Consider the following 18,978-nt stretch of genomic DNA (forward strand, 5'->3'; position numbering starts at 1 on the left):
CTCTGCCCTGCCCTGCCCTGCCTCGAGGCTGCTGTGGGTGCCTTGGCTTGGGTGCCCCTCCCGAGGGCTGACAGGAGCTGGCAGGAGTCTCTGTGCTGCAGAGGGGCTCTGGCAGCAGCTCAGGTGCCCGTCCCAAGGCTGGCAGGAGTCTCTGTGCTGCAGAGGGGCTCACAGACACTGGCAGGCTGCTGTTGCTCACAGCTCATCGCGCTCCTCCTCGCTGCAAATGCAGGCGCTCCTCTGGCTGTTCATGAAGGGCCGGCAGCCCAGGGTCCAGACTGCATTGAACACCGTGTCTGCCATGGATTCACAGGCTGTGGAGAGGGACAGGGTGGCCAGGTAAGGACAGGCAACTCCCAGCACCCCAGCCCTGCACTGAGCTCTGTGGGGTTTGCCCTTGGAAGTGTGGGCTGTTGTCTTTTCTCTCCGAGAACTGCATTTTTATAAATCCTGAGGTTCCCTTCTCTCTTCTTATCAAGGCAGGATGACTCCAATGTAGGGAATAATGTGTTCTAACTCCATGATTTAGAAAGCTGAACAATTGCTTTATTAAGCTATACTATATTACACTAACACTATACTAAAACTATATTAAAGAAATACTATACTACAAAGATACTAAAGAAAAACTAAAGACAGTCACAACACACGTAGATCCAATTGGTCAAAGAATCAAAACAGCCTTCACCAGTGTCTAATTAACAAATCACTTTAGGTAAACAATCTCCATAACACATTCCACATGTACAAAACAACAAGAACAGTAAATAGAGATAAGAATTTTTTTCTCTTCTTCTCTCTGTGCTCCTCACTGCCTTCCCCAGGAAAAATCCTTGGGAAAAACTGTGCCTGCTGCTCTCTGTGAAGAGACCCATGGCCACATCTTCTCCCCAGGATGGCACTCATTTCTCTCCCCCCTAAACCCCTCCTTTATTACCTCTTTCAGGCCCTGCTAGTTGATGGATCATCTGGGGCTCTGCAAACAGCACTGTTTACCAAACAGATTTCCCAGGAGACCTCCACATTACTCCTTCTCCTCTGAGTTTTGCCTACAGCCACTATTAACCAACCTTTCTGGGCTTTTTTGGGAGTTATGATGCCAGCTGCCAGCCAGCATGAAAAATCCAACAGCAGCTGGAGCAGCTGACTGCCTGACTAGCCTCTCCTCATCCCAAAAAACAACCCCGAAAGGGCTTGTCAGTAAATAGATAGGTTAATAGTAAATCTTTAGGGTTTATTTACTGGCACCAACACTGATAGTTGTATGCATGATGGAGTTGGGAATGCCTGGCCTTTGGGACTGTTTTCTCTTATCTCAGCCTCTCCAAACCCCTCAGAGCTCCTGTTCCCTAGGAGGCTGCTCAGCTGGCAGGCACTGGAGAGGCTGTGGTGAGTCAGTGGGAAAAGCAAGGCTTTGGATGCCAGATAAGAGCTGGGATGGCTGTGGAGGAGGAGGAGGGCTGTGGCAGGAGCTCTCAGAGCAGCCCTGGGGACAGGATCTGCAGAGCCCGAGGTGGGGGGAGGGTGGCTCAGAGTTCACTGGTGTTGCCTGTGCCTCCTACAGCAGCCAGCACAGAGGGATGGAAGAATCTACTCCTGCCTGGCTCAGCCCAGAGTGTGGGCTCTGCTCCACCTTCACTCCCCAGGATCTAGGCTTGCTTTGCTGCTGCAAGCAGAGAGCAAGAAGCACCATATGAAAAAGTGGAAAATCTGAAGAGATGGGAAGAAGCTGGCTTGCGTGAGGAACTGTTGATAAGGGTAACCATGAAAGATTGGCTGTGCTCAGCCTGTAGCACTTTTGTCTCAGTCCATGTCTTTGATTTCTCTTGCTGGTCTGGGCACTCTTTCCATGCATTTTTTTGTGACCAGGTAGGAAGCCATCTGCAGACATCTACTGGTGTCATGCAGGCTTCCCATGTGTCCTATGCAGGCTGCAACTTTGGACAAGAAATGCATATTTAAGGATACCCTGGAGCAGGGCATCAGCAGAGGTTACCAAAAAAACTCTTCTCAGACCTGCAGGCTGAGGCTTTTTAAATTAGGGAAAGCCAGGGTGGCACGGCTGGCACTTGAGCTGCTGGCACATCCCTAGAGCTTGTTAGCACTCCTGAGCCACCCAGAGCTGCCTGCAGTGGCTCAGCCACCCCCAGTCTGGTGTGTCCCTGGTGCCATCACCATCTCTTACCTGTGACCAGATCCCTGAGAGCCCTTTCCTTGGCTCTCTCTGTTTTGCTGGCCCTTGGCCACGTGCAGGTTTCAGTGTGTGCCTCACTGGCCCTGGAAGGCATTTTGGTATCCCATGAAGGTGTTTGAATTGTTTGGGAGTGCGTCCAACTAATTGGATAAGTTAGTGGAAGTGGAAACCCCACACTCCTAACTATCCTATATATCATCTCAGCAGCCCTGGGAGGATGAATAGGACTCAACCAAACACAAATCCAAAAAATCCTAGCCTTTTCTTCCATCTCCCACCTAGGCTGAATAGCAATCATTATCATCTACAACCCTAAACTCACCCTCCTCAACTTCTACCTATACACCATAATAACTGCAACCGTTTTCCTCACCCTAAACACAAAGTCCTAAAGCCATAAACCCTAATAACTGCATGGACCAAAATCCCATCACTGAACACAATACTACTCCTAACCCTACTCTCTCTCACAGCATTCCCTCCCCTGACAGGATTCCTGCCCATGTTTGAATTGTTTGGGAGTGCACCCAGTTACTTCCAGGGTTGTTTGTTGTTTTTTCACACATTGTAATGTTTTCTACATGCAAATAACCATAGATCTCCAGCCTTGGGACAGAGGTGTGTGGCAGAGGGGGCAGATCTCTGTGTTCTCACCCACCTGTGACAAGTGCAGCACAGAGATGCTGCTCCCCACTGCAGAGTTCTGGCAAGGAAAGGCTCCCTGGCCAGGGGATGAGGGGCAGGACCCTACCTTGCACCTTGGAGACGAAGCCCAGGCTGCGTTTGAGGTCGGAGCAGATGGAGTGCAGGCACCAGCGGAACTTGGCGTCGCAGCGGTACTTGTTGGCCCCACAGGTGTCATAGCAAACATCCAGCTGGTTACAGCACTTGGTCATGGCAGGGATGCCCAAGTCTAGCTGGGAAAGAGAAAAGGGTGTCCCTTGGTTGGCTCCTGGCCTCAGGCTCACACAGCTGTGAGGGTGAGGTGCTGCAGAGCCCAGCTGGCTCCTGTTCCAGAAGCAGTTCCTGAGAGCCAGGGCAGCAGGAAGGATGTGTGCTGCTCCCTCACCATCTAAAGAAGGGAGGGTGAGGGAGCAGCCCAGTGGTGTCAGTGGTGCAGGCCAGTGCAGGCTACATCACATTCTCTTCTCATCTCTGTATCCCAGGGAGGTGGAAAACAGCCCCTCCATGACCATTTTCTGGTTTGCATTTGTCAGAGAGCTCCATGTCCTTGCCAACAGTGGTAAAGGCCTCTTTTCTCTTTTCCTCTTTTTCCCACAACCTGACAAGGTCCTGCTTTTTGCCTAATAAACGTGCCATAAATATTTTAATGCCTTATTTCTCAGAGTTGCACTTGAGGCCAAGGACAAACACAGCATGGTCAGGGGAGTTCTGCTCCCTGTAAGCTTAGCTAATGACCCTGGGGGTGATGGGGCAGAAGACCTGTCTCCTGGAGAGACTGGACTTGTTAGCTTGTTATGAATTATTCCTCTTTTTGCCCTTCCTCATGTAAAATTTAGGAGATGAATTGTTCCTTCATTGCACTCGTGATTGCCTGGGTACAGAGATGGCACCACAGAAATGCCCACAAGGCTTGCAGCAAAATAGTTTCAGGAATTAAACCTAACATGAAAAATGGGCTGCAAAGAGAGGGGTTGTCAGAGCAGGAATCTGCCTAATTGCTGCAGACTCCATGGGCAGCAATAATGCATGAGCTAAATAGGAATCCCTGCTCTGAGAGTCCCCTGGGAAGGCTTTTCCTGGTGATTCCAATATGTTCATTAATTGTCTTTAAGATAACGAGCAGGTGCACTATTAAAGCCTCTGGGTTTCATTCAGTGCTTGGCAGAGGCAGAAAGTGTGGGAAGAGGTGGGGGGGCAGGTGTGGAGGATGTACTCAGGTGTTGCTGTGTGCACATAGGTCATTGTCACCCAGCTGCCCAGCCCAGCCCAGCCCAGCCTTCTCCTTGCCCAGAACGATGAGCTGCCGATGTACTGGAGAGCTGCAGCCTGTGGGCTTGCTGGGTGGGACAGCACAAACACTTTCAGGTACCTTGAGCCCCAGAAAATGGGAGCTACAGCCGTTGGGTTCCTGGGGTTTGTAGTGAGGCCGTGCCATGGGAGCCTTCCCTGGGAAAGAAAAGACAGGACAAGGGTTAGGAAAGCTCATCTTCCCAAGGCTGGTGCAAAAAGCAAGGAGTGACAGGCAATGCCCTTTGGTCTGCATCCCCAGACACTGCTGCTTACACTGCTGGCTCAGCAAGGGGATTTCCTTCTGTCCTCAGTTCATTCATGGACTGTTGGTGTGCTGTGGATGTCCCCAGACTGTGCCAGACCTTGCATGTCTGATCTTGCTCTGAGCAGGTCTGGGTCCATTCTCTGCCCATGGTGATGCACTGCCATGTTTTGCAAATCATTTCTGTTCATTTAATCTCTGCACCTTCCTCACTCTGCTTCTTAATATGCACAAAGGAGCAAAAACTCCCTCTGTGGATAATTATTTACCCAATGCAGGAGGAGTCCAGCTCACAGCCAGCTCTAGCAGTACCTTCCAGCAGCATTTAATCTCATTTTTGTAGGGCAACCTGTTCAGTGCCCAACCACCCTCTGGAGGAAAAACCCTTTCCTGATATCCAACCTAACCCTGGCCTGACAGAGCTTCAGCCATTCCCTGGTGCTGTCCCTGCTCTGGGAAAACACAAACTGTGGGAATGCTCCAACAAAAACTCATGTGAGCTGGGCCTTGAAGCCAGTCACATCAAGGGTTAACTTTCTGCTTCCCTGAGCAGGGCTAGAGAATTTATACAGACATAGAATGGATCTAATTCAGCCCTTCAAGGCAGGGTTGGGTTCTTTTAAACTCCATTTCCACTTCTTGCTTCTTGTCAGCACCAGGAATTATTTAAAACACTTTCCCCAATTTTCTGTTCAGGTACCTGAAATGCCAGTGGTTAATTCAGCCATAAATCTGTGGCTGAATTAGATAAATCTGCTGTGCCCTTGGGAAGGCCTTTCAGCCAAAAGCCTCAGGGGAACTCATGTGGGAGTGTTCCCAGCACCTCTCAATTAAACTTTGCCAGAGCTGTTTTGCTTAAATAACAGATTTGCTACAAATAAATAACAAACTGAAATGCTGTCTAGCTGGGAGATGCCAACAGGCAATTTTCCCCTTCCAGAAGAGCCTTGATGGTTTTTTGGAAGGGGGTGAGAACTGGGACTCAGAATTCAAATGTTCCTGAACTGATGCAGGAGGCAGAGGAAAGTTCAAAATCCGCTGTGGGTTTTGCAGGATGGAGTCAAATTTGAGTGACTTGCTTGTAATATTGGTTGTAAAATAATGTAAAAAATGTAAAATAATGTAAAAATAATATAAGAAATAATTGGTTGTAAAAAACAGGAACAGTGTGCTGTTCCTGCAGCACACTGACAGTGAATGGGATAAGATGGCAAGTCTGAGTAGGAGTGAGACTTTTTGGGATGTGGAGATCAAAGAATGGCTTGGCTAGGATGGGACCTTTAAGATCACCCAGTTATCCAGTTCCACCTGCATTATCCAGTTCCCAGCCGAAAATAGCTGTGTTTCCAGAGCTTCGATTCAGCTGAAGTCACAGCTATTGTAATAGAAATATTATAATAGCTTCTAGAAAGCTGTTTGAGGAAAAAAACCCTCACATAAATAAGGATTGTGCTGATCCACAAAACATCAAACTGCCTTCAGGATAAGCCCTTGTAGGAAACCTGTCCACTCCCCTCTGCAAAACAGAGCTTTAAAACTTATAAAGTGCCCCTTTGTACTGTTTCTCAGCTAGGTCAAGTCCAAGGCACCACAATTAACCTCTCTCCCACATCTTGTTTAGTAGGTAACAGGAAAGCAAAAGCAGAACAGGAATATCAGGTATTCCTGCCTCCCTACAAGCACTGACTCAGTGCTCCTGTTATCATTTATTGCTTGCCCATCCTTACAGACAAGAAGACAGATTTCAGGCCACTGCCTTGTTGGCACAGCCCCAGAACTGAAGTTGAGTTTCCCTGATGCATTTTAATGCCCCCAGGCTGCTGTTGTTGTTCCAAGAGGCTGGAAAGCAGCCAGCTGGCTGGAGCAGCTGCTGGCAATGCAGGGGGTTCAGGCACTGCAGTGCTGGGACACTGGCTGGGGGAGCTGAGTGTATTTTTGGGTGAATGGATGGTCTCAGGGCTCCTTGCACTGTTGGGTGGTCCATTGTTGTTTGTGTGCCCCAAGCAGGCAGGCAGGCTTTGGGCAGAGGTGCCTGCACACATCCATCCCTGTAGGACAGAGGTGCCTGCACACATCCATCCCTGTTGGACAGAACAGAGGTGCCTGCACACATCCATCCCTGTTGGAGAGAACAGAGGTGCCTGCACACATCCATCCCTGTTGGAGAGAACAGAGGTGCCTGCACACATCCATCCCTGTTGGACAGGGCCTGGCTTTGGGGGCTCTTTTCCCACAGCTTGGATGTGCCCCCTCCTCTGAAGCCCTTCAGGACCAAGTGTTGAGCAGAGCACTAAAGTCTTGCCTGGCCAGGAGGAAGCTACAAGGGCTTCACTCCCAGCTCAGGCTCTTTGTTTCCCCTGAGATGCCCAGTGAGGCTTTGTAAGCAGGAGGAGATTTGCCAGTAAATGCTAGTGTAACCCTAATGTCCTGATTTAAGGGAGCCATCCATCAAGTTGGTTGTTTTCAGACCTCAGTAGCTGCTGAAAAATCAGGGGAGTCTTACAGCTGGAACAGCCACGTGCTCAGCTGGAGATAGATGTGGCAATCACAGGTGAGTCCTGACCTTTACTGTGGCAAAATGAGCTATTTTTGGTATCTCTTGGCTGAAATGAAAGTAAGTAGAAGGAATAATTTTTGTTTCATGGCAACCAGGCCCTGATTCAGCACAAAGATGGTTTGTGTTCATCCCTCTGAGCAAGGATAGGATCTCACTGGCTTGGGGGCATCCCAGCATCCCCTCCTCTCCAGTTTGGAATGTCTGTGCCAGAGATGAGCAAGGACAAATGGTCCTGGAAGGGTCCAGCAAGCCCCTTGGAGCCACTGGGCAGCATTTCAGCAGTGTTCTCCTTCAGGCCGTGATTAATGGGCTCTTCAGCAGAGGGTGAGAACTGGGCTAGCAATGTTTTAGTTCTCCTTTCAGGTAAACTGTTCCTGTAAGATGCAGGGAGCTCCTGGGGTGTGAGCAGGGATCTGTGCTGCTCTTTAGGGATGCTTTGCACAAGGACAGGCAGGGAGAGCCCTCTGGATGTGTCCCAAAGCAGTAACTCCTGCAGGATGTGCTGAGTCCTGAGGCTCACTGAAAGCAGCTCTGAATATCAGCATTGCCTCAGGCACACTGCAGCCCCAGCCACTGCCTGGGGTTTCAGTCTCTACACTAAGGAGGGCAAGGACCTTTCTGCTCCGAGTTTGGAGCATGGTGGGGACCTTCAGGAGGTTGTCACACACATGAGTGTGGGACAGGCTGCCTGGGGGGGCTCATCCTGGCTGCTGGGGGGCTGGGGGTCACCTCCTCCAGGCACTGGGGACACACATGGCCCTCCTGAGCTGCTGCAGAGAGAACAGAGGGACCCCTAGGCTGAGGGAGCAGGGCCCCTGTGGGGCTGTGGTGATGGGCTGGGGTACCTGGCTCCCTCCATCCCGTGGAGCTGGGGTACCTGGCTTGCAGATTCCTGTTTGTTCCCAGTGTGGGGCCTGGGAGCAGAGCTGGCAAGAGGGGCAGGACACAAATATACACATTGGATGGATGTTGGGGAGAGGTTTTTCACCCAGAGAGAGGGTGGTTGAGCACTGGAAGCACTTCCAGGCTCATCAGAGAAGTGGTCCCATGGCTACCAGAGCTCCAGGAGTGTCTGGACGTTTTCAGGCACAGGGTGTGACTCCTGGGGTGTCCTGCACAGGGCCAGGAGTTGGACTCAATGATCCTGGTGAGTCCCTTCCAACTCAGCCTGTTCTATGGTTCTGTGTCATTGTTTATGAAACAAAACAAAACCCAGCAACTTTCAAACTGATTTAACCTCCTCCCCTGGCAGGGAGCTGAGGTCCCAGCCCTGCAGCATCTCTTTGTCCCAGTGCCCTGGCTGCTGGCCTGGGAGGAGCAGGAGGTCCATGGGATCCAGACAGACTGAGACAGAGTCAGTGGGGTCTCCTCAGAGCATTGAGTCTGTCTGTGAAAAACAGTGCCCTGGGGAGGAGAAGGGCTGAAATCCCTCTGTGCTCATGAGCATCTTTCCCAGGTGGTCACTGGGGTGTGGGGTGAAGCTGTGGGGCAAGGGGCTGACAAGCAGCTGGGGCTGGGCAGGCTGAGGTGACAGGACAAGGGGCTGCTGTGGGACAGGTGTAGGAGGCTGAGGAAAGGATACAGGGAAAACTCCAGGCTGATTCCTAAGCATGTCCTTCCCACAGGTGCCCTGGTGATGGCCCCGTCACCCCACAGACTGCAGCTCTGTGCACCCCAGCTCTGTCCCCTGCCCTGCCCTTCCCCTGGGGGCCTTCATCCTGCCCTCAGGACAAACCAAACTAATCCTTTCTGGTAAACCACCAAAAAGTGCAGTCCAAAGCAAGCAGGATCTGCCTCCTCCTGCCTCGGGCACTAAAGGCTGCTCCTGGTGACGGTGACGTGTGCTTTGTCCCGCTGTTATCTCCTGCAGCCCGCGGCACTGGCCAGCTCACAGCTGCGGGATAAGGACGCTCCGAAGGTTGCTGAGATTAGGGCGGCTAGCTCAGCCTCCCCTCCCTGGCTGTGCCAGGCTCCGGGCAGCGGGACAGCGCGGGTACTGTGTGTGCCCTGGTACCTGTGTGTGTGCCCGGGTATCTGTGTGTGCCTGGGTACCTGTGTGTGTGCCCAGGTACCTGTGTGTGTGCCCTGGTATCTGTGTGTGTCCTGATATCTGTGTGTGTCCTGGTATCTGTGTGTGCCTGGGTACCTGTGTGTGTCCTGGTATCTGTGTGTGCCTGGGTACCTGTGTGTGTGCCCTGGTAGCTGTGTGTGTGCCCTGGTACCCGTGTGTGTGCCTTGGTATCTGTGTGTGCCTGGGTATCTGTGTGTGTGCCTGGGTACCTGTGTGTGTGCCCTGATACCTGTGTGTGCCCGGGTACCTGTGTGTGCCCTGGTACCTGTGTGTGCCCTGCCAGCCCTGGTACCTGTGTGCCCGGGTACCTGTATGCCCTGTGTGCCCTGGTACCTGTGTGTGTGCCCTGGTACCTGTGTGCCCTCTGCATCCTCCCCGGTGTCCTGCGCGCCCATGGCGGTGCCTTGCAGGGCTGGCTGCTCTCGGGGAAGGGGGTTCGCTGTCCCTGTGCTGGCCCTGGCACAGAAGCTGTGACCCCGAGCACTGCCGGGGGCAGCTCCTGGGTAGGAGGAGCCGCTCGTGGCCGCAGGGAAGGAGAGGGAAAGAGGAGAAAGGGCGAGGAGAGAGGAGGCAGCAGCGGTGCGGTTCACTCACCATATCGGCAGCGGTACTGACAGACTCCGTTTTTCCCCCCGAGCAGTTCCAGGAAGGAGTCGAAGTAGCTGTTGACCGCTTCGAAGCCATCGCGGATGGTGTCGATGCCCCAGTCGGAATAGGATGCCGCCGCCTGCGGGTCCTGGTGCCCGGGGCTGTCGGGCGCTGCCTCCTCGGAGCCGTGGCCCGGGCGCAGGCCGAGGCACAGGAGCGCTGCCCCCAGCAGCAGCCGCATGTCGGGGCCGGTGAGCCCCAGCCCCGGGCGGGCAGAGGGGCAGCAGCGGCGGGATGAGCGGCTCCGGGCAGGAGGCAGCGGCACCGCTCTGCTGGACTTTAATCCTGCCCGGCGAGTCGGTCTGAGGTCACGGCAGCCGGGGTGCAAAGTGCAGCGCCGAGATACGGAGCGGGTTCAGCTCCCTGAGCTGGGGGTTTGCACAATCCCGCCGGGACACGCACATTATCCATGGCTGCAGCTCCCCGGGGGGACCCTCCCTCAGCCCTGAGTGGGGTCTGTCCCCCCTGGGCGCTGCACTCCCTCCCCGGCCTGCTGGGACATGGGGATATCTCTCTGTCCGAGATTTCTGCTGCTCAGGCAGGCTGAGGAGCAGCCCTTGCCTTTTTCCCCGGGCCTCCTGGGCACACAGAGGGGAGGGATGAGAGCTTCACCCAGCCTGGCCACTGGGTGTGTTGCTCCCAGCAAATCTCAAGGGCCCACAGAGCCTCCGAGGGGTTGATCCAGCAGCTTGGAGAAGTTTGGGACAAACACTACACTCAGGGCATTCCTTGGCATCACCTCAGTTCCAGGATCAGTGTGGCAGGTGAGTACTGCCTTTGATGTTATAGGGCTGGTTGTTACAGCTCCTGTGTAAGGTAAATTAAACCAGTAAAGGTTGTGACCAGGAGGAAAGGGTGGCACTGAGACCTGAGCCAGGGAATGGGCTGTGGGGCAGCTGCAGCTCCTGGCTCTGGGGTGGGACGGCCCTGCCAGGACCCAGGGGCCTGCTCAGCTGGTGGAGGGTCCTAAGCTGCTCATTAAAAAAAAAAAGCAACCAAATGAACAAAACCAGCAAAAGATAAAGCAAACCACTCACAAAAAAATAGAGAAGGGAAATGGTGTGGGAAGGTTCTGGCTGCTCTTAGAAAGCTATTCAGATGTGCCCCAGCACAGCACTGCCTCTCAGAAGGAGCTGGGCTGCAGGCATTTCAAACACAAATGCAAATTCTGGCATTTTCTTGTTTTGCAGCAGGTTTTGCCTTGCTGCATTGCTGATTCTGAAGGGCCAGAGCTCCACGGCACTGCCTGTGTCTCTGCACATGGCCCTGGGTGATGAGCTCCAGACACAGTATAAGGAGGAGGAGCCACAGCCAAGTCTTGGTTTCTCAGACAGGTAAGTCAGAGAAGTGGGGAAGGGAGAACACAAGCTGGTTAGTGCCTCTGCCTTGCAATGATGTGGAGCCAGAGGCAGCTGCTGCCTGCTTGTCCCACCTGTTCTGAGCCCCATGGCTGCCAGGGCTGACTTTTGGGTGAGGGGCATTTAGGAGTGCAGAGCTCCCAGGAGAACCTCAGACCAGCTTTGCCTTTGGGGAGATAAACCCAGATGCAGAGAACACTGGGAAAGGGCAGCTGGGAATCAGCAAATCCCTGCCTTGAGTAAGCCTTTTGTGACATCTGTGTCATCCCTGGCACGTGGCAGAGGGGGTGCTGGGGAAGTGAGGCCTTCCCTGCAGGGGCACTGGAGAGCTTGGGCTGCTCCTGCTGTTCAGACCATGCTGGGGACTTCTCTGTCAGTTGTGGGTGCAAATGGCCCCTGGAATTTGTTGTCACAGCCCCAGGGCAGGGCACACTGGATCCAAGAGTCCCAGGCTGTGTCCTGCAGTGAGTGGAGCCTTTGGTGTCTCTGCTGGTTCAGTCCCTGCCCTGCCTGACACTCCAGTTCACAGTCCCACTGCTCCCAGCCTTTGCCCGCAGCCTGGCAGAAATTAATGTAAAAAAGAGCAAACCAGCTGTTGGGGACCAGCTTGGAAATGTGTAAGAGCCTCTGCGTGTCTGTGCCTGGTGTCCTGCTTTTATGCAGAGCCTTTTAAGGTTGTTCTGGAGGCAGTTCCAGAACACAGCTTTCTTTGTCATCTCTTGGTCCCTGCTGACTGATCCATGTGCTGCTGAAGGCGAAGAGAGAGGGAAAAATGCTGGCAGGACTGCAGAGGAGGCAAAGCACAGGGAATGTGGCATGAGCAGGGCATGCAGCCTGGAGCTGGTGGCTCTGGAGCACCCAGGCTGCTTGCAAAATCAATTGGAATTGGGAAAGCTGAGCAGGGCGGGGAGGGAGCAGCTGGCAGAGGGCAGAGCCTGAGTAAAGAGTCAGAAACTTTCCTGTTAGTCACTGGTCCTGAAGCAAAGGTTGATGAGTAAAAAGCACTTTAACTGCTTTTCCAAAACGTGGCAGCCCCTTTGCCCTGCCCCGGGGATGAGCCACTCTCCTTCCTTCTGCTTCCTTCCTTCCCTCCCCGAGCCAATCTCCTGAGAGCTTTTCAATCCAGCTGCAAATATCTCGGTTGCACCCCGACTGCAAGATCTGAAGAGCAGGAAAAATGTAGGATTGGGTAAAAGTGACCTCCAGTGTTCCCTCGGGGAGTGGCTCGGCAGCTGCAGCAGCGAGGAGCTGTGGATGTGCACAGTGGGACCCCGCCGGTTCTCTGCCCTGCCTTGGACCCACTGCAGTCACAAAAACCCCTTCCCTGCGCCAGCTTTTCTCTCTCTGAAGATTTACGGGGCGCAGATGCTTTTGGCCACGCTGGTGAACTCTGACAGCTGCTTCCTGAGCCTGGTGCTGACCTCGGGGCAGGCAGCTCCTGCCTGCGTGCATTCATTCCTGCCTCCGTAACGCTCAAATATAGAGCGGCCGGGCCGCGGTGAGTCAGCGCTCCCTGGAGGGACCCTGCGGGCTCCCGGCAGCGCTCCCGGGACACTGCGAGGGAGAGGGGACTGCACCCGCCCTGTCCCCGTGTCCCTGTGACAGTGAGCCCCATCCCAGGTGCAGCTGGAAAAGCCCTCTTGGCTCCGCATTAGGAGCCGAGCTGCAGCTCCTGTGCTGCATTCCTCCTTCCCTGCACGTCTGGCTGTGCCAGGCTCCTGCCCGTGCCACTCTGCTGGGGGCACATGGGATAGAGGGACCGAGCTCCTTTTCCACCGGGAGCTGCTGGTGGGTGTTTAGCAGGGGGAAGAGCAGCTGGTGGCTCAGGTTAGTGGCTGATCGTGGCCGCTCCAAAGCCCAGATGAGTCACTGATGACAGGAGGAGAGCTGCGGGCCGATGGTGAAATCCCCGAGTGCCCGGAGCCGGGTCAGAGTCCGGCAGCCCGGAGAGGGTGGGTGCGTGGTTCGAGACCCCCTCCCGAACGGGGCCGAGCTCGGGTGTGTGGGCAGGTCCAGCCTCGCCGGGAGGCGCTGGGCAGGTCCCTGGTGCTGCCTTCCCCCAGCTGCAGGGAGGATTCTGCCCCTGGGCTCAGGTGAGACCCCACCTGCAGAGCTGCCCCAGCACAGGAGGGACCTGGAGCTGCTGCAGAGCCCAGGGGAGGCACCAGCATGGGCAGAGGGATGGAGCAGCTCTGCTGGGAGAGATGGGATTGTTCAACCTAGAAAAGAGAAAACCGTGGAGATCTCAGAGCCCCTTCCAGTGCCTAAAGGGGCTCCAGGAGAGCTGGAGAAGGGCTGGAGTGACAGGACAAGGGAGAAGGGCATCAAACTGACAGAGGGCAGAGATAGATGGGGACATTGGGAAAAAATTCTGCATTGTGAGGGTGGTGAGGCCCTGAGGAGGCTGCCCAGAAAAACTGTGTCCCTTGTCCCTGGAACTGTCCAAGGCTAGGTTAGACAAGTCCTGGGATAGTGGAAGGCATCCCTCCCAGTGGCAGGGAGTGGAATCAGATGAGTTTTATGTACCTTCCAACCCAAACCATTCTGGGATTCTATGATCCTGTCACACCCTTTCCCTTCTCTTCATCTTGTCCTGCCCTGTGACACTGACAGGCCTTTCTCCCCATCTCTGACCTTACCCTGCCTGTTCAGCTGCAGCTGCTGGGCTCCTTGCCCTTGCTGGGCTCCTCCCATGCTGGTGACCCCATGGTCACCCTTCAGCTGCAGCTTTGCCACAAGAGCCCCAGGGCCCCAGCTGGGATGGTGGGAAGTCACTGGCTGGGGTGGGACAGGGCTGATCCAGAGCCTTCCCTTCCTCCAGGCCTGTCCTGGCAGGGGCAGGGCAGCAGCTCAGGGTGGCTGGGCATGGAGCCCCATCACCCTTCCAAAATCAAACAGTGCTGCTGCTCTTCAGGCTTATTGCAAGTGTGCGCTCACATCAGCTGTGCTGGGGCAGTGCCCTCCCTACCTGCAAGCCAAGAGCTCTATGGGCAACACACAGCTCTATCCCACAGGAAAAGGATCCAGGGCTCTCAGCAGCCCCTGCTGTGCTTTTTGCAGGTTCCTGATGATGGGAATGAAACACAAGCTCCACTGCTCTGCAGGGTGAAGCCCAGGGATGGCTGTACTGTACAGACCCCAGAGGTTTAGGTCATGAAGAGGCCAGCCTGACCCTCCCACACGTGAGTTCATTGTGTTGTTGGAGTCTGTGGTGCTTTCTTCCCCTCCCTAGAACCATTCCAGGGTAAGTGGTTGTTTGACATTCTGGCATCACAAAATAGATTTGCCACCCCTCAGCAGGTGACCCTGCTTTCAGCCCAGCTTTATCTGTCCTGCCCTCTTGCAGCCCTTTAGTGCTGTGTGTTCCCAGTGGAGACACAAAGTTTAGTGTAGAACAGGAATTTGGGGTAGGAGCAGCTCTTGCACCTGCCCAGTGGGATGGTGAAGGGAAACAGAGGAGCTTGGTTTCCACAAATGGTGATAAAACTCTGGTGATAAAACTCTGTGTGATCAGATTTATAGCAGCCACATAGGAGGACAGTTGGATGTGGAGGATTTCTCACTGCTAATGGCAGTGGCTTTTATTTTAAGCCTGTTCACTTTTTTTTTTACATTAAAAATTTTATTACAAAAAAATGTAACAGTAAGGCAGTTGTCAGTCACTGTGAGCCCAGACAGTTTTCAATCATGTTTAATACAAAACTAGATTCACACAGGAGCCACACTGGGGATCCAAAAGCCCTCTGAGAAATGATGGGATAAGGCAGAAGCAGCAGCACCAGTGTAATCCCTTACACAGTCAGCGTTGGAGGCATGGACACCACTGCAGTGGAGGGAGAGGAAACAGAGATTGTCTGCAGTTTAAAAATCTAAGCCAACCCTGTTGTCACAATCTGGAACATTCCTGATGTGTCCCAGCAGACTGGAGATTTAATTTTGAGAGGTTATTTTTTTTCTTTAACCAAGTAAAATTTTCTATTGTCAAAAGTAGAAAATTCTTTCCTGAAGAATTATCTGTGAGTGATTCACTGCTTTAAAAGTCGTGCAGCAGAACATTTGTACTCCCCAAGCAGTGCCTGAGACTGATGCTGTTTAACACTGGAGTACTCACTGGTACTGAGGCGAGGGAGGGAACTGCTGAGCAAAATTCTCCAATTCTGTTTTTTTTCATGCTTTGGTGACTGCTGAACAGAAATGGGACAGCAAGAGCAAACCAGGTGTTTTCCACACCAGTTCCTGATGGCAATACAGGGATTTTGTTTTGTGCTCCTTTACTAGGTAGAACTGACCTCTCTACAAGCATTTCTGGATGCCCCAAAGGCAGAATTCCCAACTGCTCCCCTTGTTCATTGTCCCCCTTCACCTGCAGGGATGTGGTGGGAGGTACCTGCAGCCATGGTTATCTTTTTGGAGCTTAATAAACTAAGAGATGGGAAAGAGAAAAGAGAGAACCATGGGTAGGAAGAGAGATAGATAAAACGGTGAGAAAACTCAGGTAGGCACAAATCTTATGGGTTTGGGGTCTTTTAAATTATTACAATTTGGTGCTCAAAGATTAGCTCTGCTAAAGCAGTTCTGGGGTGAATTTATTTAGATCAGCTCCTGCTCTTGGTGAATGAGCAGTGCAGATGTGAGGTGGGACTGTGCAGACTTTGTGTTCTCACTTTATGGATGGACCTTGTTTTCCAGCTGCCAAAAGCCAGGCAAAGTTCCAAAGTTCAGGAAGGTACAGGGCTAAGGAGGGGCAGATCTGTGGGTCCCACTGCTACCAGGCTCAGTAGAAATTTAACAAATATTTTCCAGCAAAGACCTTTTAAAGTGTCTTCTGAAAGTATGCAGTTCCTCCAACTATAGTACCTTAAACTGCATTCCCAGTAATCCAGAGGTATTTCTAGCACATTTAACAATAGGTTTTGTATGTTTTGGCTCAACTGTCAAGATTTTATTGAGGCAGAAAATCCAATTAACCAAAATTGGAATTTTTCCCTTGGTAAAGACTTCAGGCTTGACCCCTAAATCAGTAAAATCATCATCATCCAGAAAATTGGACTGTTTAGGTAAAGGCAGGTGCAGCTTCCTTTGATTTCTGTCCTCATGCTAGTGAGATATTTGGATATTTTGCTAAAAATCCTCCTGTGGAAGGGAAAGGGTTCAGAAAAGTGAGCCTGCAGCTAAAAAAGGTTCAGGACTATAAATAGGCTGAGGGTTTCTCCTGAAACCTTGAGAGCTGGGAGGAAGACAAGGGCAGGGAGCATTCTGTGAGGACTCTGTGTTACCTCAGCACCTGAAGTCTCAGAACCAATTTGAAATTCCAGTGTCCTAAGGCACGACAATTTTGATTAATGAAGGTGGGAACATCCCCATCCCCACTGCCCAAGGAGCAGAGGGAAGAGCTGGCTGCCAGGACAGAACAAAAGCAGCATTTGTTCTTGTGGACAAACATTGCAGAAGAGGAGGGGAGATGGGCTGTGGGTGTTCCCAGGCTGTTCTGACACTGGGGAAGCATTCTGACTCTGCCTGTGGAACTGCTGGCTCATGTGGTCAAGATTCAGAGCCAAATTCTCCACACAGGCTGAGAAGGAAGACAAGTTTAAAAAGTGGGGCTTTTGTGGAAGTGGAAAACCAGATTAGAACATGCTAATAAGCCTGTTTTCCAGCAAAGTAAGCCTGCAGTGGTCAGGCACTCTAGGAAAGCAAAGAGTCAAATGTGTGGGAATTGAGGAATAGCAAAGGGTTTCATTCAGCATTCCTTAGAAGGGAGCCCTCCCAGGCAATGATCCTGCCCTAAGCCTGACAGGTGTGAGGAGGACTCCAGACAACCCCTGGCTGCCCACACTGCTCAGAGGGATGATGGTGACAGGAACACCACACACAACACCACTGTAAGTTGTGGCCCTCATCTGTATTTATGTGTATTTTGTTCTTTTTTTTTTGTTTCAGTAACACTTGTCAGCCTCGGTATTTTCTGTTGATAAACCTTGGGGGGGATTTGGAGGGAACCAAAAGCACGTTTGTCCTGTCCGCAGCTGAGCTGGGCGGGGTGAACCTGTAGTGGAGTGTTTGTTAGTCAGTTGTAAACTGGCAGGAATGTGCAGCTGCACCCCTGAGTGCTGGGAGCCCAGGCTGCCTCATTCCAGCTCCGATAACGTGCACGGCCGGCGGAACTCCTGTCCCCGCTCGTGGAGCCACTTATTGGAGACTGCAAAGACACAAAGGCACTGCATCACTGCACTGCTCAGCTCCTCCTCTGCTGAACTAAACGTGCTCTAGGCCAACTTCTGGTTAAGCACAGGGTTATCTTAATTTTCTAGAGGGTTTTAATCACAGAACAGCTTGGGTTGGAAGGGGCCTTAAAAGACTCTCTCATTCCAACCCCACTGCCATGCACAGATCTGTGAAGTTAGTCTAATAAAATTAACCAACCAACCAAAAACCCTTCCAGTATAGCTGCAAAGCTACAAAAACTCTTAAAGTAGACATAGCTACGAAAACTCAAAGTAGACATAGCTACAAAAACTCTTAAAATAGATACAGTATTAATTTCCTTTATACATGTAATGAAATATGCTACTATATAGCATATATTTAACATATAGAGAGATATGAGGTAGATAAAGTAAATTAAATATAAATATTTCTTTACAAAGAATGTAATTTCTGAAGTCTAAAGGAAAAATAAAGCCAAGCCACCCCCCAGCAGAGCCCAGACTCAGGTCAGAGGCAGGTACTCACCCCATTTATTCCCCACTAGCACCGGGCAGGCTGCGTGCCGCGTGCTGTAATCGCCTTCTCCACTCGGGAACAGATTGTACCAGAACACAGCTGTACCCTGGGAATGGCAGGGACACTCAGCCTTGTGCTCTGTATCACACAATCACACACCAGAGATTGTACCAGAACACAGCTGTACCCTGGGAATGGCAGGGACACTCAGCCCTGTGCTCTGTACCACACGCACTAAGGCAAAGGTAAGTGCATTTGTGTTTCAGAGCCTCCTTTTAAACTGAAGGCTCTTTTCCATATTCTTATTCTTAAGAAAAAGTCTCCTTTGACTTACTGTATATTTGTATACTTGGCTTTTCGTTTTTTCTTTTAAATCCTAAACCAGTTTCATTCCTGACCAGTTTAAGAAAGCCAAGATTATTTACTAAAGCCGAGCAGCAGGCCAGCAAAGGCAAACCTTGGTTGAAGGAAAAAACTGACAGGAGAATTTCCTACAGATGCCTCAAGACTAAGTCAACTCACAGGTTTGAGTATTTTCAAGATGTGTTTTGGAGTATTTAAGTGTTTTGCATTTGTATCCACACATGGAATATCAGGGACCTTTGAATCACCAGCACAGCTCCAGTTGCTGCACTTATGGAAAATCACAGCACTGTTCTGACAGCACAGAGGTGCTAACAGTTATTTTAAAGGTTCATTTTCAAGCTCTGCTCTGTGTGGGTAGTGGGGAGGAGTGGATTTATCTGCTGGATGAATCCTGCTCACCTTTCTCGGCCAAACGCTGGCTCCCACTTCAGGGAAGACCGTGGCTCCCCCTGCTGACACATCACTCATCTGAACAGGTGGGGAAGGACAGGTGAGTTCAGGCTGATAAAATCTCACTTTTTAGTGAAAGTGAAGTTTAATTTTGACATAAATCTCTTAAGAAGGCCAAACTCCCTCTGTTTCCAGTGCAGTCCCAGCCTCGTCCCTCCCACTCGAGTGTTAAGGCAATGAACATGCTGTAACACTGATGCAGGTACAAAAACAAGGCAAATAACTTAAGCTAATGCTCAAATCCTCCTTAAGACACATGGAAGAACCACAAAGTCTGGGTAAGAAGACCCTCCCATATGTACTACCCCAAAGTTAGAGGCTGCTTCACCTGCAAGTCCCTTCAGTAAAACAGAATGAAAGAAAAGCAGAATGAAA

General features: G+C 51.8%; 2 protein-coding genes across 5 annotated transcripts in view; both read right to left on the bottom strand.

Annotated features, from left to right (window-relative positions):
• Nucleotides 1-126: 126 nt before the first annotated feature.
• On the bottom strand, nucleotides 127-9,909 carry PLA2G12B (phospholipase A2 group XIIB). Its single transcript, XM_059476964.1, has 4 exons — nucleotides 9,653-9,909; nucleotides 4,248-4,324; nucleotides 2,946-3,111; nucleotides 127-314 (listed from the first exon to the last, which is right to left on the bottom strand). Exons 1-4 carry the CDS (start codon nucleotides 9,885-9,887, stop codon nucleotides 196-198), a joined length of 597 nt encoding a protein of 198 aa, XP_059332947.1. The 5' UTR covers nucleotides 9,888-9,909; the 3' UTR covers nucleotides 127-195.
• A 4,701-nt stretch (nucleotides 9,910-14,610) lies between these two features.
• P4HA1 (prolyl 4-hydroxylase subunit alpha 1) overlaps nucleotides 14,611-18,978 on the bottom strand; it is a 29,396-nt gene continuing 25,028 nt past the window's right edge. For all 4 annotated transcript variants that reach the window (XM_059477582.1, XM_059477580.1, XM_059477581.1 and 1 more), the window contains exons 13-15: nucleotides 18,553-18,621; nucleotides 17,797-17,893; nucleotides 14,611-17,263 (exon numbers count right to left, since the gene is read on the bottom strand). In XM_059477582.1, the coding sequence (XP_059333565.1) occupies nucleotides 17,193-17,263; nucleotides 17,797-17,893; nucleotides 18,553-18,621 (237 nt within the window). In that variant the 3' untranslated portion in view covers nucleotides 14,611-17,192. The remainder of the gene's footprint in view (nucleotides 17,264-17,796; nucleotides 17,894-18,552; nucleotides 18,622-18,978) is intronic.

This window comes from Ammospiza nelsoni, chromosome 8, assembly GCF_027579445.1.
Source record: "Ammospiza nelsoni isolate bAmmNel1 chromosome 8, bAmmNel1.pri, whole genome shotgun sequence".
In the NCBI taxonomy this organism is placed as follows: domain Eukaryota; kingdom Metazoa; phylum Chordata; class Aves; order Passeriformes; family Passerellidae; genus Ammospiza; species Ammospiza nelsoni.